The 17,686-nt window shown below is 40.9% G+C and overlaps 1 protein-coding gene and 1 non-coding gene across 2 annotated transcripts in view; one reads left to right on the plus strand and one right to left on the minus strand.

Annotated features, from left to right (window-relative positions):
* The window catches only part of LOC140679753 (putative short-chain dehydrogenase/reductase family 42E member 2), a 51,164-nt gene extending 36,233 nt beyond the window's left edge, over positions 1 to 14,931 (plus strand). The window contains exons 10-13 of the mRNA XM_072915802.1: positions 5,044 to 5,109; positions 8,599 to 8,662; positions 8,754 to 8,827; positions 12,881 to 14,931. Coding sequence (XP_072771903.1) covers positions 5,044 to 5,109; positions 8,599 to 8,662; positions 8,754 to 8,827; positions 12,881 to 13,114 — 438 coding nt within the window. The 3' untranslated portion in view covers positions 13,115 to 14,931. The remainder of the gene's footprint in view (positions 1 to 5,043; positions 5,110 to 8,598; positions 8,663 to 8,753; positions 8,828 to 12,880) is intronic.
* Positions 14,932 to 15,952: 1,021 nt separating this feature from the next.
* On the minus strand, positions 15,953 to 16,034 carry trnal-uag (transfer RNA leucine (anticodon UAG)). Its single transcript has one exon. It is a non-coding gene; the product is annotated as a tRNA-Leu (tRNA).
* Positions 16,035 to 17,686: the final 1,652 nt, after the last annotated feature.

Here is a 17,686-nt window from a genome sequence, read left to right on the forward strand (position 1 = left end):
TAAATAAACATTGATTGATTGATTGATTGAAAGCCACTACTAGCGACCACGCAGTCTGATAGTTTATACATCAATGATGAAATCTTAACATTGCAACACATGCCAATACGGCCCGGTTAACTTATAAAGTGCAATTTTAAATTTCCTGCGAAACTTCCGGTTGAAAAGGTCTAGGTATGATGACGTATGCGCGTGACGTCGATGGTTGAAACGGAAGTATTGGGACGCCATTGTATCCAATACAAAAAGCTCAGTTTTCATCGCAAAATTCCACAGTATTCTGGACATCTGTGTTGGTGAATCTTTTGCAATTTGTTTAATGAACAATGGAGACTGCAAAGAAGAAAGCTGTAGATGCGATCGGTGTATTAGCATCTGGCTACAGCAACACAACCAGGAGGACTTTGACTTGGATAGCAGACGCGCTATCCGACGCTAGCCGCCAACCGCACCGATGATCGGGTGAAGTCCTTCGTCGCTCCGTCAATTGCTGGAACGCAGGTGAGCTTCGGTGTTGATGAGCAGATGAGGGTTGGCGTAGGTGGAGAGCTAATGTTTTTAGCATAGCTCTGTCGAGGTCCGTAGCTAAATTAGATTCAATGGCGTCGTTAGCAACAGCATTGTTAAGCTTCGCCAGGCTGGAAAGCATTAACCGTCCATGGTTTAATAGTATTGTTGATCTTCTGTCTATCCTTCCAGTCAGGGGTTTATTTTTTTTGTTTCTATCTGCAGTTAAGCACGATGCTATCACGTTAGCTCCGTAGCTAAAGTGCTTCACCAAGAGATAAAAGTCACTGTGAATGTCCATTTCGCGTTCTCGACTCTCATTTTCAAGAGGATATAGTATCCGAGGTGGTTTAAAATACAAATCCGTGATCCACAATAGAAAAAGGAGAGAGTGTGGAATCCAATGAGCTCTTGTACCTAAGTTACGGTCAGAGCGAAAAGAGATGCGTCCTGCACTGCACTCTAGTCCTTCACTCTCACGTTCCTCATCCACCAATCTTTCATCCTCAATCAAATTAATGAGTTAATCGTCGCTTTCTCGGTCCCAATCGCTCTCGCTGCTGGTGTAAACAATGGGGAAATGTGAGGAGACTTTCAACCTGTGACGTCACGCTACTTCCGCTACAGGCAAGGCTTTTTTTTATCAGCGACCAAAAGTTGCGAACTTTATCGTCGATGTTCTCTACTAAATCCTTTCAGCAAAAATATGGCAATATCGCGTAATGGTCAAGTATGACACATAGAATGGATCTGCTATCCCCGTTTAAATAATAAAAATTCATTTCAGTAGGCCTTTAAGTCATACTTGCCAACCTTGAGACCTCCGATTTCGGGGGGTGGGTGCGGGGGCGTGGTTTTGGCGGGGGCGTGGTTGGGGGCGTGGTTAAGAGGGGAGGAGTATATTGACAGCTAGAATTCACCAAGTCAAGTATTTCATACAAATATATATATATATATATATATATATGTCTTAATAAGGTTATCCAAAAAATAGTGCTCGATACCGTAGTAGAGCGCAATATATGTACCGTATTTTCCGCACCATAAGGCGCCCTGGGTTATAAGCCGCGCCTTCAATGAACGGCATATTTCAAAACTTTGTCCACCTATAAGCCGCCCCGTGTTGTAAGCCGCATCTAACTGCGCTAAAGGAATGTCAAAAAAACAGTCATGGAATCGTATATCAACATGAACAGAGCTGCTGAAAAAAGCCACCCGGCCTCTTCGCGTAAACTTAAACTTACCTTAACCACTCGCTCATCTTTTCTTCATCCATCCCTTCGAGTTAGCTTTTATGATGACGCCGGCTGGAAAGGTCTCTTTTGGCAAGGTCTTCCTTTTGAATATCACCATGGGTGGAAGTTTCTGGCCATTAGCATGGCAAGCTAGAACCACAGTGAAGGATGACTTCTCATTCCCTGTGGTGCGAATATTCACCGTACGTGCTCCCGTTGTATCCACAGTGCGGTTCACAGGAATATCAGTTGCTGTGAAATAGTAATCCGTGTGCGGATGGAGAGATTGCGTCTTTTCATGAACCGGATCCCTGTCACTTGGTAGGAGCCATTTTGTGGTCTTTACAGATGTAAACACACAAAGGAAATGAAACGTACGGTATATCCGCGCCCTTTTTCTTCTTCTACGCGGGCGGGTGGTTGCTTACAGTAGAAGAAGAAGCGCTTCCTGTTCTATGGGGGCGGGTGCTTACCTTGGCGGTTGCTTGCGTAGAAGAAGAAGCGCTTCCTGTTCTACCGGGAAAAAAGATGGCGGCTGTTTACCAAAGTTGCGAGACCGAAACTTTATGAAAATGAATCTTAATATTTATCCATATATAAAGCGCACCGGGTTATAAGGCGCACTGTCAGCTTTTGAGAAAATTTGTGGTTTTTAGGTGCGCCTTATAGTGCGGAAAATATGGTATGTTTGGGGAAAAAAATCACAAGACTACTTCATCTCTACAGGCCTGTTTCATGAGGGGTTCCCTCAATCATCATCTCCTGATGATTGAGGGAACCCCTCATGAAATAGGCCTGTAGAGATGAAGTAGTCTTGTGATTTTTTTCCCACACATACATATATATATATATATATATATATATATATATATATATATATATATATATATATATATATATATATGATATCTACATCCTGAAAATATGCAAACAAAACTGTGTTTAGATAATTGATACTTCAAACTTGCATAAATAAATCTTAAGGAATATAACATAACTTGGCTTCTGAGAGTTTCAAAATGTAATGAATAAAATGCTAAATTTGTTGACAAACAAGCAATTATTTTAATAATTAAATATGGTCATTTTAAATGAATTATTATGATAATTTAAAATCAATTATTTCAAATATGTTTATTTTAATGTATAATTCTATGGCTGGATGTAATAAGGAGTCACAAAAAAATACAAATAAAAATACAATTAATTTTGATGTTTTTAGCAAAATATAGTAAAAATGTATTTATTTTTTTTATTAATAAATATATTTATTTTTAGGTAAGATAAACATAATAATACAATTTATCTCTAGTCTGGATGATTTAGTTCTTGTCACCCTGTTGTCCTCCCGTCATGAAAAAAGGCTGTCCTCACTCAGGTCCTCATGGAGCTGGAGGGGGCGTGGCCTCCAGCTCCGGCTGAAAATCGGGAGATTTTCGGGAGAATATTTGTCCCGGGAGGTTTTCGGGAGAGGCGCTGAATTTCGGGAGTCTCCCGGAAAATTCGGGAGGGTTGGCAAGTATGCTTTAAGTGTTTTGGTCCTAAATGATCTCAGTAAGATATTACAGCTTGTTGCTGAGATGTGATGACCTATATTGAGTAAAACATGCTGGAAACTAGAATATCAAGTGTTGCAAAGCTGTGTCATCAACACTCACAAGTATAAAACTACTTTTTTAAAGTCATCATTTCTTACTTCAAGCATGATGCCGAGCGCATATCATTATGTCAAGATAATGGCACTAGCATTTACTTCATTTAAGAATATTTTTCTAAATATTGAGCAAAAAGGTCTGAATTTTTTTTTCCTACCAAGAAAAGTGCACTTGTTATTAGTGAGAATATACTTATTTTAAGCTATTTTTGGGTTCATTGAGGTTAGCGAATTTGACTTGTTTTGGAAAGTCTTGACAAGCCAAATGTTCTTGATCTATTGGCAGATCATTTTGCTGAGTTCAAATAAAATACCCCTCATTTTTGTATATTTAGGGACCGCAATGTCCCTTTGGGACAGAGGACCCTATTGTATTTCGTGTGTTTTATTATTATTCCGCCGCCTCTTTGAGCTGTAATTTGACCCCCTTAACATGCCTCAAAACTCACCATATTTGACACACACATCAGGACTGGTGAAATTTGCCATCGAATCAAAAAACCAAACCCCAAAACTCAAAATTGCGCTCTAGCGCCCCCTAGGAAAAAACACAGACAAAACTGCTTGTAACTTCCGGTATGAATGTCGTAGAGACATGAAACGAAAACCTCTATGTAGGTCTGACTTAGATCTAGATTTCATACATTGACATCCTTCAGCAAAAATCAACAGGAAGTTGGCAATTCCCCCTTCAAAACAAAATTTTAGTAAAAACAGTCACTTTTGCCTCTTTGAGCTGTAATTTTACCCCCTCAACATGCTTCAAAACTCACCAAACTGGACACACACAAAAAGAGTGGCAAAAATTGCGATTTGATAAAAAACCCAACCCCAAAACTCAAAATTGCGCTCTAGCGCCCCCTAGGAAGAAAACACAGACACAAGTGCTCCTAGGAAGAAAACTCAGACAATGTCTAGGAATGTCTTAGAGACATGAAACAAAAACCTCTATGTAGGTCTCACTTAGACCTACATTTCATAAATTGACAACCCACAAGCAAAAATCAACAGGAAGTTTGCAATTCCCCCTTCAAAAAAACCGGTCACCTTTTTTCAAACATTATCTCCTCTGAGCGCGTTTGTCGTGTCGGCTTCAAGCTAGCACAGGAGAGAGATTGAACCCTTCTGATTAAAAGTTGACCAAAGAGTTTTAATCACCGCTCCGGTTTGGATTTGATGTGCCGTCAAAGTCGGTCCCGTCCATCGCTGCTTGCAGCTTTAATTTTGTTCTTGTTTTTGAACACTGACTTTTTGCAGTGTGCTCAACGTAACTTCAGTACTGCATCTACTGCTCTCGTACTCCTGAATGCCAAGAGTCAAATGAAAAGGGGGAAAAAGGTGGAACATTGTGAGCTGAGTAACTGCCATACACACCATGGTCAACACTTTCCGTGTGGAAAACAGAACAGTAAAATATTGTAACATGCAAGGACTTTAATCACACCATATATTACGTTATTGTACACTATTGTTTTGTATCATAATGGACAGGATATTGTTTTGTACCGTTACACCCCTATATGGTACAATATTGTATCACCTTGCACTCTATCATTATGTATTGTGTTGTAGAGTACAATATAGATCATATTCTAACCTTACTATATCTTAATTGCTGTTGCAGTTTTTTATGTTTCTTTCTTGCAGAGTGGGCAGACTTATTTCATCAACGACGGACTTTCCGTGAATCTCTTTGAGTGGTTGACACCTCTGGTGAGATGTTGGAATTAATCAAAGAGCATGTTTCACTATTTGATATGTCTCCCTTGGCTTTGGAGTTATTTCCCGGTAGAACGTGGCCCCCCCGCTGTTCGGAATTTTACCGATCATTCACAATCCTTATGTGAGACAAGCACATGTTTTACCAGCGAGGTATCGGACTGTCTGATTGTGGCGGTTCGCTCCCTGTATGATCAGTGTCAGAGCTTGGTCCGCATTGTAAGTCGGACACGTTTCCAGTGAGGGTTGGACTCCGCCAAGGCTGCCCTTTGTCACCCATTCTGTTCTGAACTTTTATGGACAGAATTTCTAGGCGCAGTCAAGGCGTTGAGGGGATCTGGTTTGGTGGCTGCAGGATTAGATCTCTGCTCTTTTGCAGATGATGTGGTCCTGATGGCTTCATCTGGCCAGGATCTTCAGCTCTCACTGGATCGGTTCGAGTGTGAAGCGACTGGGATGAGAATCAGCACCTCCAAGTCCGAGTCCATGGTTCTCGCCCGGAAAAGGGTGGAGTGCCATCTCCGGGTTGCCCCAAGTGGAGGAGTTCAAGTACCTAGGAGTCTTGTTCATGAGTAAGGGAAGAGTGGATGGTGAGATCGACAAGCGGCGTCTTCAGTAATGCAGACGCTGTATCGATCCATTGTGGTGAAGAAGGAGCTGAGCCGGAAAGCAAAGCTCTCAATTTACCGCTCGATCTACATTCTCATCCTCACCTATGATCATGAGCTTTGGGTTATACACTTGGGTAAAACGGAATCCATCCTGTTTGGGTCCCACACATACTTGCCAACCCTCCCGGATTTTCCGGGAGACTCCCGAAATTCAGCGCCTCTCCCGAAAACCTCCCGGGACACATTTTCTCCCGAAAATCTCCCGAAATTCAGGCGGACCTGGAGGCCACGCCCCCTCCAGCTCCATGCGGACCTGGAGGGTCTGCATGGAGCAATGTTGTTGTAATATATTGAGTTGGAGGCAATAAACAGGCGAGGGGATGAAGTACGTCTCTTTACTGTAGACTTCAGAACAGACTCACACACTTGACGTCAGGTGCGCAACACTACGTAAATCGTTGGCCAACCAAAAAGTAACCACAGTACGCTATAGCCAACATTCACCAGGAGATGGCAACAGACAAACAAAGATCACTCTATTACATTCCAGTCTCTCCATGTTTTCTCACCATGGTAACATGTGATCCACATGAACTGTGCGCTGACTCTGTCCCTCTTGATATATATATATATATATATATATATATATATATATATATATATATATATATATATATATATATATATATATATATGTATGTGTGGGGGAAAAAAATCACAAGACTATTTCATCTCTACAGGCCTGTTTCATGAGGGGGGGTACTCTCAATCAGGAGATTTTAATGGGAGCATTCACATACCATGGTTTATATAGGGCACAGAGTGGGTGGGTACAGGCTGGCGTAGGGGCGTGGTGATTGGCTCATGTGTTACCTACCCATGTGTCGGATGTGTTAGACAGAGCGACTCCAAAACCAACAAAGCATGTAACTGTCGAAAGAAACCTGATTGCCCCCTCAACGGGGGGTGCTTACAAACATCAGTTGTCTACCAATCTAAGGTAATACGCAAGGACATTAACACATCCGACACATATGTAGGATTAACCGAGGGAGAATTCAAAACCAGATGGAACAATCACAAGGCTTCTTTCAGGAACAAAAACCTGCGAAATACCACAGAACTCAGCAAACACATTTGGGACCTCAAAGACAATAATGTTGAATATTCAATAACATGGCAAATTCTTGCATCCAGCACACCTTACAATAGTGGTAATAAAAGATGCAACCTATGCTTGAAAGAGAAACTGTTTATTATTTACCGTCCAGACCTGTCATCCCTCAACAAGCGCAGCGAAATTGTAACAACATGCCGCCATAGACGGAAACACCTCCTAGGTAACACATGAGCCAATCACCACGCCCCTACGCCAGCCTGTACCCACCCACTCTGTGCCCTATATAAACCATGGTATGTGAATGCTCCCATTAAAATCTCCTGATGATTGAGGGTACCCCCCCTCATGAAACAGGCCTGTAGAGATGAAATAGTCTTGTGATTTTTTTCCCCACACATACATATATTGCGCTCTACTACGGTATCGAGCACTATTTTTTGGATAACCTTATTAAGACATATATATATATATATATATATATATATATATATATATATATATATATATATATATATATATATATGTATATATATATATATATACTGTATATTTATATGAAATACTTGACTTGGTGAATTCTAGCTGTAAATATACTCCTCCCCTCTTAGCCACGCCCCCGACCACGCCCCCCACCCACCACCTCCTGAAATCGGAGGTCTCAAGGTTGGCAAGTATGGTCCCACATCAACTTTAAGAAAGTCAGTGACTTCACTATAAAAGTGGGTGACATTGTTATCACCAGGAAAGATGAGGTCACCTACCTAGGTTCCATTCTAGAGGCTAATCTTTCCTGTGATAAAATGGCAACCAAGGTAATCAAAAAGGTCAACCAACGAACAAGATTTCTCTATAGAATCTCCTCTCTGGTCAACAAAAGCACCATGAAGATTCTGGCGGGAACTCTCATTCAACCCTTTTTTGATTACGCATGCACCTCCTGGTACCCTAGCACCTCCAAAACCCTCAAATCTAGACTCTAAACATCCCAGAACAAGCTAGTCACATTACTTCTAGACCTCCACCCCAGATCACACCTCACTCCTACCCACTTCCCCAAAGTGGGCTGGCTCAGGGTGGAGGACAGAGTAAAACAACTTGCACTGAGCCTGGTCTATAAAATCCGCTACACCTCCCTGATACCGAAGTACATGTCAAACTACTTCCTTAACGTAAATGACCGCCATAACCACAACACCAGGGGGAGCTCCACTAACCACGTTAAACCCAGATTCTGAACTAACAAAGGTCTTAACTCATTCCCTTTCTATGCCACATCAATATGGAATGCGCTCCCAACAGGTGTAAAAGAAAGGGCATCTCTATCCTCCTTCAAAACCGCAATAAAAGTTCACCTCCAGGCAACTTCAACCCTAAACTAGCATCCTCCCCTCCACATCCCACCTCCCCGGATTGTAAATAATCAAATGTAAATAATCAAATGTAGATACTTATTCTTATGCTCTCTCTCTCTCTCTCTCTCTCTCTCTCTCTCTCTCTCTCTCTCTCTCTCTCTCTCTCTCTCTGCCCACTACTTGCTGTACATATCCTACCAAGTCAGACCTACACTGTTCCAATGTCCATTTCTGTGATGATGCAATTGTTGATGACTGAAGTGCTGATAACAACCAAACCTTGTGCAGCCCTTTGAGACACTGGTGATTTAGGGCTATATAAGTAAACATTGATTGATTGATTGAAGTTCCCTGGTTAAATTGCAGTAAAGATGGAACCTTCCCGTCTTTTTCTTTGCAGTTTGAAAAACTGGGCTACAGCAGGCCGCTGATAAACTTGCCTGTGTGTATCGTCTACTCAGCAGGTACACATCAGATCTCTTTAAGTCCTTCATTTTTGATAATATGCTCATTTTATCAACATGGATTCATGCCACCTCCTTCTCTTTTTTGCAGCCATCCTGGTGGAATATTTGCACATATTCCTTCGACCGGTGGTAGAAGTGCCTCTCCTGTTCACCAGAAGTGAGGTCACTATGTCTCTTTTTTTGTACTATTTCACACTGGGAACTCCAGAAAGGGAACTTTTTCCTGCCTTTCAGGCCTTTCTTGGCACACGTTTCACTGCAGTAGAATTGTCAGGTTCAAACACTGATGACATCTATTAAACAGACAAGAAGCAAGGAATCATGCAGAGACAGACTTCAATTTGGCTCAATGAGGAGAGACGTTTTGGGCTGTACTCTTAGTTACAGATCCAACCTACGCTCTAAGGCACAGCCCACGTGCTCCTCTATTTATTTGGGAGGTCCCTGGTTACATCACTGAGGCTGCTTCTGAAGGAAGGGGGGTCATTTCAGCAGCTCCAGTTAGACACAATATATGATTATTCAGAAATGCAAATGTGCTGACACTCGTGATATCACCCTGTTTCTGCTTTGTCTGCGTCACGGTACTCGATGTTCGCCCTTGGCAGTCAGCAGGCCGGGTCTGGACCATACTTGCCAACCCTCCCGAATTTTCCGGGAGACTCCCGAAATTCAGCGCCTCTCCCGAAAACCTCCCGGGACAAATATTCTCCCGAAAATTTCATGTCTTCCTTTGAGCGATATTTCCCGCACCTACTTTGTTTTAGCAATCAAGAATATTTCAGTTGTTTTTATCCTTCTTTGTGGGGACATAGTTGATTGTCATGTCATGTTCGGATGTACATTGTCTTTGCTCCACAGTAAGTCTTTGCTGTCGTCCAGCATTCTGTTTTTGTTTACTTTGTAGCCAGTTCAGTTTTAGTTTGGTTCTGCATAGCCTTCCCTAAGCTTCAATGCCTTTTCTTAGGGGCACTCACCTTTTGTTTATTTTTGGTTTAAGCATTAGACACCTTTCGCTGTTTCCGACATCTACAAAGCAATTAGCTACCTGCTGCCACCTACTGATATGGAAGAGTATTACACGGTTACTCTGCCGAGCTCTAGACAGCACCGACACTCAACAACAACACATCATTTGCAGACTATAATTACAAAAAATATGTTTAACCCAAATAGGTGAAATGAGATCATCTCTCACGGCACACCAGACTGTATCTTCTAGTTCAGTGTTTTTCAACCTTTTTTGAGCCAAGGCACATTTTTTGCGTTGAAAAAATCCGGAGGCACACCACCAGTAGAAATCATTAAACAATTAAACTAAGTAGCCGATATTAACAATAAAAAGTCGTTGTCGCAATTGTTGGATATGACTTTAAAGCATAACCAAGCATGCATCACTATAGGTCTTGTCTCAAAGTAGGTGTACTGTCACCACCTGTCACATCACACCCTGACTTATTTGCACTTTTTTGCTGTTTTCCTGTGTGTAGTGTTTTACTTCTTGTCTTGCGCTCCTATTTTGGTGGCTTTTTCTCTTTTTTTGGTATATTCCTGTAGCAGTTTCATGTCTTCCTTTGAGCGATATTTCCCGCATCTACTTTGTTTTAGCAATCAAGAATATTTCAGTTGTTTTTGTCCTTCTTTGTGGGGACATTGTTGATTGTCATGTCATGTTCGGATGTACATTGTGGACGCCGTCTTTGCTCCACAGTAAGTCTTTGCTGTCGTCCAGCATTCTGTTTTTGTTTACTTTGTAGCCAGTTCAGTTTTAGTTTTGTTCTGCATAGCCTTCCCTAAGCTTCAATGCCTTTTCTTAGGGGCACTCACCTTTTGTTTATTTTTGGTTTAAGCATTAGACACCTTTCGCTGTTTCCGACATCTACAAAGCAATTAACTACCTGCTGCCACCTACTGATATGGAAGAGTATTACACGGTTACTCTGCCGAGCTCTAGACAGCACTGACACTCAACAACAACACATCATTTGCAGACTATAATTACAAAAAATATGTTTAACGCAAATAGGTGAAATGAGATCATCTCCCACGGCACACCAGACTGTATCTTCTAGTTCAGTGTTTTTCAACCTTTTTTGAGCCAAGGCACATTTTTTGCGTTGAAAAAATCCGGAGGCACACCACCAGTAGAAATCATTAAACAATTAAACTAAGTAGCCGATATTAACAATAAAAAGTCGTTGTCGCAATTGTTGGATATGACTTTAAAGCATAACCAAGCATGCATCACTATAGCTCTTGTCTCAAAGTAGGTGTACTGTCACCACCTGTCACATCACACCCTGACTTATTTGGACTTTTTTGCTGTTTTCCTGTGTGTAGTGTTTTACTTCTTTTCTTGCGCTCCTATTTTGGTGGCTTTTTCTCTTTTTTTGGTATATTCCTGTAGCAGTTTCATGTCTTCCTTTGAGCGATATTTCCCGCATCTACTTTGTTTTAGCAATCAAGAATATTTCAGTTGTTTTTGTCCTTCTTTGTGGGGACATTGTTGATTGTCATGTCATGTTCGGATGTACTTTGTGGACGCCGTCTTTGCTCCACAGTAAGTCTTTGCTGTCGTCCAGCATTCTGTTTTTGTTTACTTTGTAGCCAGTTCAGTTTTGCATAGCCTTCCCTAAGCTTCAATGCCTTTTCTTAGGGGCACTCACCTTTTGTTTATTTTTGGTTTAAGCATTAGACACCTTTCGCTGTTTCCGACATCTACAAAGCAATTAGCTACCTGCTGCCACCTACTGATATGGAAGAGTATTACACGGTTACTCTGCCGAGCTCTAGACAGCACCGACACTCAACAACAACACATCATTTGCAGACTATAATTACAAAAAATATGTTTAACCCAAATAGGTGAAATGAGATCATCTCCCACGGCACACCAGACTGTATCTTCTAGTTCAGTGTTTTTCAACCTTTTTTGAGCCAAGGCACATTTTTTGCGTTGAAAAAATCCGGAGGCACACCACCAGTAGAAATCATTAAAAAATTAAACTAAGTAGCCGATATTAACAATAAAAAGTCGTTGTCGCAATTGTTGGATATGACTTTAAAGCATAAGCAAGCATGCATCACTATAGCTCTTGTCTCAAAGTAGGTGTACTGTCACATCACACCCTGACTTATTTGGACTTTTTTGATGTTTTATTGTGTTTTATTTCTTGTCTTGCGCTCCTATTTTGGTGGCTTTTTCTCTTTTTTTGGTATTTTCCTGTAGCAGTTTTCATGTCTTCCTTTGAGCGATATTTCCCACACCTACTTTGTTTTAGCAATCAAGAATATTTCAGTTGTTTTTATCCTTCTTTGTGGGGACATAGTTGATTGTCATGTCATGTTCGGATGTACATTGTCTTTGCTCCACAGTAAGTCTTTGCTGTCGTCCAGCATTCTGTTTTTGTTTACTTTGTAGCCAGTTCAGTTTTAGTTTGGTTCTGCATAGCCTTCCCTAAGCTTCAATGCCTTTTCTTAGGGGCACTCACCTTTTTGTTTATTTTTGGTTTAAGCATTAGACACCTTTCGCTGTTTCCGACATCTACAAAGCAATTAGCTACCTGCTGCCACCTACTGATATGGAAGAGTATTACACGGTTACTCTGCCGAGCTCTAGACAGCACCGACACTCAACAACAACACATCATTTGCAGACTATAATTACAAAAAATATGTTTAACCCAAATAGGTGAAATGAGATCATCTCCCACGGCACACCAGACTGTATCTCACGGCACACTAGTGTGCCGCGGCACAGTGGTTGAAAAACACTGTACAAGAATAAACATATTCAATGAAAACACCTCAAAGGTGAAAATCATTAGCTTGGTATTGCAACTCTTATTGGATTGTGCACCTAATTAGATAATGGTTGAAAGTGTATCTGGGGACATAGGGCCGTGTCACGTTGCATGTTTCATCCTAAGTTTCTCCCACGACTTTTTTCTTCCTCCTTCACCACTCTGAATTATGCAAAACCTCATTTCACACACACACACATAAAACCCTCAGTTCAGGCGTTTCTCCTTAAAAACCAAACGTGCGTTCATATTGTATTTATAGCCTGACACGTCAATAACTGATGAAGCTGAAACAAAAGCTGCTCATTGTGTCAGACAGGCGCCATCCTGTGAAGGAAACACCAGCTGGCAGCGTAAAGTCTTCACAGCGCCCTCTGGGATGACCTTTATCTCTTATTCTTGTTGTGTCCAGGTGAGGAACATATCCGTAAGCCACACCTTTAAGATAGACAAGGCCAGACGAGAGCTGGGGTACAGTCCCCGGTCCTACAGCCTGGTAGACTCTGTGGACCAGTACCTCGCATCCCGGAAAGCTGGCGGGAAGACCCCCCGGCTGCACAGGCCCCCCGTGATACTGCTGCTGATGGCTTTCAGCGTTATGTTGGTCCTCTTGTTTAGCTGCGTCCAGGGCCGGCTCCTGGCGTAAACACTCTGTGTGGTGGTGGAGGGCCACAACCACAACTAATTCCTAATCTCCTTTTACCTCAAGTCCACACAGTAAAATGTCATAAGAGATGAAATCACACCACGCACACAAACATCAAGCCCACAGTCTTACACACAGTGAAGTTGTCACGTTGTGTAAATGGTAAATAAAAAGAGAATAAATCAACTTATATTCAATTGAATAGACTGCAAAGACAAGATATTTCATGTTCACACTGAGAAATTAGTTATTTTTTGCAAATATTCGTTAACTTAGAATTTAATGGCAGCAACACATTGCCAAAAAGTTGTCAAAGCGGCATTTTTACCAGTGTGTTACATGGCCTTTCCTTTTAACAACACTCAGTAAAGGTTTGGGAACTGAGGAGACACATTTTTGAAGTGGAATTCTTTCCCATTCTTGCTTGATGTACAGCTTAAGTTGTTCAACAGTCTCCCTTCTCATATTTTAGCCTTCACATTTTCAATGTCTGGACTACAGGCAGGCCAGTCTAGTACCCACACTCTTTTACTATGAAGCTACGCTGTTGTAACACGTGGCTTGGCATTTTCTTGCTGAAATAAGCAGGGGCGTCCATGGTTACGTTGCTTCTTGGATGGCAACATATGTTGCTCCAAAAGCTGTATGTACCTTTCAGCATTAATGGTGCCTTCACAGATGTGTAAGTTACCCATGTCTTGGGCACTAATACACCCCCATACCATCACACATGCTGACTTTTACACTTTGCGCCTAGAACAATCCGGATGGTTCTTTTCCTCTTTGATCTGGAGGACACAACGTCCACAGTTTTCAAAAACAATTTGAAATGTGGACTCGTCAGACCACAGAACACTTTTCCACTTTGCATCAGTCCATCTTAGATGAGCTCGGGCCCAGCGAAGCGTTTCTGGGTGTTGTTGATAAATGGCTTTGGCTTTGCATAGTAGAGTTTTAACTTGCACTTACAGATGTAGCGACCAACTGTAGTTACTGACAGTGGTTTTCTGAAGTGTTCCTGAGCCCAGGAGGTGATATCCTTTACACACTGATGTGGCTTTTTGATGCAGTACCGCCTGAGGGATCCAAGGTGCGTAATATCATGGCTTACGTGCAGTGATTTCTCCAGATTCTCTGAACCTTTTGATGATATTACAGAGCGTAGATGGTGAAATCCCTAAATTCCTTGTTGAGAAATGTTGTTCTTAAACAATTTGCTCAGGCATTTGTTGACAAAGTGGTGACCCTCGCCCCGTCCTTGTTTGTGAATGACATGGAAGCTGCTTTTATACCCAATCATGGCACCCACCTGTTCCCAATTAGCCTGTTCACCTGTGGGATGTTCTAAATAAGTCTTTGATAAGCATTCCTCAACTTTCTCACTCTTTTTTGCCACTTGTGCCAGCTTTTTTGAAACATGTTGCAGGCATCAAATTCCAAATGAGCTAATATTTGCAAAAAATAACAAAGTTTTCCAGTGTGAACATGAAATATCTTGTCTTTGCAGTCTATTCAATTGAATATAAGTTGAAAAGGATTTGTTGTATTCTCTTTTTATTTACCATTTACACAACGTGACAACTTCACTGCTTTTGGCTTTTGTACATTTCTAAAGTTCTTCCTGATTTTTTTTTTTGATACAGTTAATGTGTTTGAGATGCTGTGCAGGTACCTAATGAAGTGTCCGATGATTGTGACATGACTGCTGTGCAAAAAAAGAAGAAGAAGTAAGTGTTAAACCATTTTTTTGTGTGTGAATAATGCTTCTGGTTTTAGGGGGTGGGTGTTTTGAATAAATAGAGTCTTATCTAAATGAATATCAGATGTGTTTGATTTTAAATATTGTGACTACTTCTCACTTCTTTAGATTATAATTGTGGTTTTATTGCTTTTGTACACATTAAAAATTATAATTAAAAAAAAATATATATATATATATATATATATATATATATATATTTATTATTATTTTATTTTTTTGTATTATTTTTTTTTTTAATAATATTTTTTTTTAATAAAAAAAAAATATATATATATATATATATATATTTATTTATTTTATTATTTTGTTTAACCAGCGAGGCATTTTTTTTCCCAACAAGAATAGAAGATGTGTTGATGAGAAGACATCCTACAGCCTTCCTGTAATGTGGGATTAGTTGAGGTTTGTCCAATGAAACAGGAACTCTTAACTTTCATTATGTTCACAAAAGCAAGCAAAGTAAGTTGTTAAATTTTATGTTGTGTTTTTAAAGTAGCTGTAGAGTGGAAAAGCAAGTTGCCTCTTTATGGCAGTGTCGTATATATCCGATTTATGACACTTCGAGACTTCCGAAGTTTGACGAGTAAATAGATATGATCGAAACGGTATCACGGAGATTGCCGAGCCTTTACGAGTTGTATTGAGGAAGCCAGTCACGTGATAGTGTGACGTCACGCTAGAAACCGAAGCGAAAGCCCGAGTGTGTTTCCCCAAACCACCACGGGGGGGCGCTCCTGTACCGTGAGTGTTCTCAATGACGTCAGGTAGTTTGTAGGCGTGGCATGAACACGTGGCGACATTCTCCCGCTGGCAGGTGTGCGCACGCAATAATGACGTAGCTTGAGTGACTCTTTACCGCCAAATGTGGACCTTTTATACCATTTTGAAGCTTTCTTTAGTGGGGTGGTTCTTCATGTTGTCCGCCGAGGGCCAATTTTAACTGTTTTTTAATTGTATTAACGGGACAAGCGGTATAAAATGAATGGATGGATGGGACTGGAAGGACTCGGCGAGACGTCTTCGCTCAGTAGTTTGTTTGCTTTTAGTCAAAATAAAGAAATGTGACATAAAGCTTGTGGCAGCGGTGGGATTCGAACCCACGCCATCGAAATGACTGGAGCCTAAATCCAGCGCCTTAGACCACTCGGCCACGCTACCATAGTGACGGCGATGACTGCAGTCAAAATGTATGTTATGATGAACGGATAATGTTGGTGTCTTTTTTGTTTTTCTAGTGTAATATTTATTTCACCCGAAAGAAGGTTGGTAAGTCACTGAGAGGATGACGTCATACAGTATGTTCGCGTTCATCCCACAGGTGAGGAAGCGCAGCAAGAATTGTGATTATTATTGTGAACACATGAATTATTGCTTCTTCAAACAAGCGCCATGACGGCAAAAACACATTTTGCTCAATTTTGATATTCTTTATTGCAGGTTTCTGTATCAGTAACGTCCATCAGCTGATAGGCTCCACCCCCAAGCTGTCCTGTAATAGTAGTACATCAGCTGATAGGCTCCACCCCCAAGCTGTTCTGTAATAGTAGTACATCAGCTGATAGGCTCCACCCCCAAGCTGGCCTGTAATAGTAGTACATCAGCTGATAGGCTCCACCCCCAAGCGGTAGAAAGTGGATGGCTAGAATAAACATCATTGTAGGAATTACATTAAATTAGACTTTACATTCACACAAAAATGATCAAATTTCCACAACAGAAAGTGAGAATCTAAACTAGATTAAATATCTGAAATCAAGGTTTAAAGTGATTGTTTTGTTCCATTTTTTTTGTTATCAGGCACCTTTTTTTTGTTCCATAAATGTGCTTTTTGTCGTGGGTAATACTAAACATCTTAAGTTATTTTCAGTTCAAATAAACATTGATTTCAGACATTTAAGCGATTTCAGCGTTTCACTTTTTTGTGCACATTTTCACTTCTAAATTCTGAATGTTTTCAAAAATAGACATCTCTACTTTATGACAAGAAAGGTATAAATAACATTTCACCTTGTGGAAAAATAAGCCACACATTCATGTGTTCATAAAAGTGCTCACGTGTCTTAGGGGGAAGGCACAACAAACAAATATCCCTCTATGCTAACCATCAAGTCTGTACTTACAGGTAAAAGCCAGTAAATTAGAATATTTGGAAAAACTTGATTTATTTCAGTAATTGCATTCAAAAGGTGTAACTTGTACATTATATTTATTCATTGCACACAGACTGATGCATTCAAATGTTTATTTCATTTAATTTTGATGATTTGAAGTGGCAACAAATGAAAATCCAAAATTCCGTGTGTCACAAAATTAGAATATTACTTAAGGCTAATACAAAAAAGGGATTTTTAGAAATGTTGGCCAACTGAAAAGTATGAAAATGAAAAATATGAGCATGTACAATACTCAATACTTGGTTGGAGCTCCTTTTGCCTCAATTACTGCGTTAATGCGGCGTGGCATGGAGTCCATGAGTTTCTGGCACTGCTCAGGTGTTATGAGAGCCCAGGTTGCTCTGATAGTGGCCTTCAACTCTTCTGCGTTTTTGGGTCTGGCATTCTGCATCTTCCTTTTCACAATACCCCACAGATTTTCTATGGGGCTAAGGTCAGGGGAGTTGGCGGGCCAATTTAGAACAGAAATACCATGGTCCGTAAACCAGGCACGGGTAGATTTTGCGCTGTGTGCAGGCGCCAAGTCCTGTTGGAACTTGAAATCTCCATCTCCATAGAGCAGGTCAGCAGCAGGAAGCATGAAGTGCTCTAAAACTTGCTGGTAGACGGCTGCGTTGACCCTGGATCTCAGGAAAC

The sequence above is a fragment of the Nerophis lumbriciformis genome, linkage group LG22 (assembly GCF_033978685.3).
Source record: "Nerophis lumbriciformis linkage group LG22, RoL_Nlum_v2.1, whole genome shotgun sequence".
Classification (NCBI taxonomy): domain Eukaryota; kingdom Metazoa; phylum Chordata; class Actinopteri; order Syngnathiformes; family Syngnathidae; genus Nerophis; species Nerophis lumbriciformis.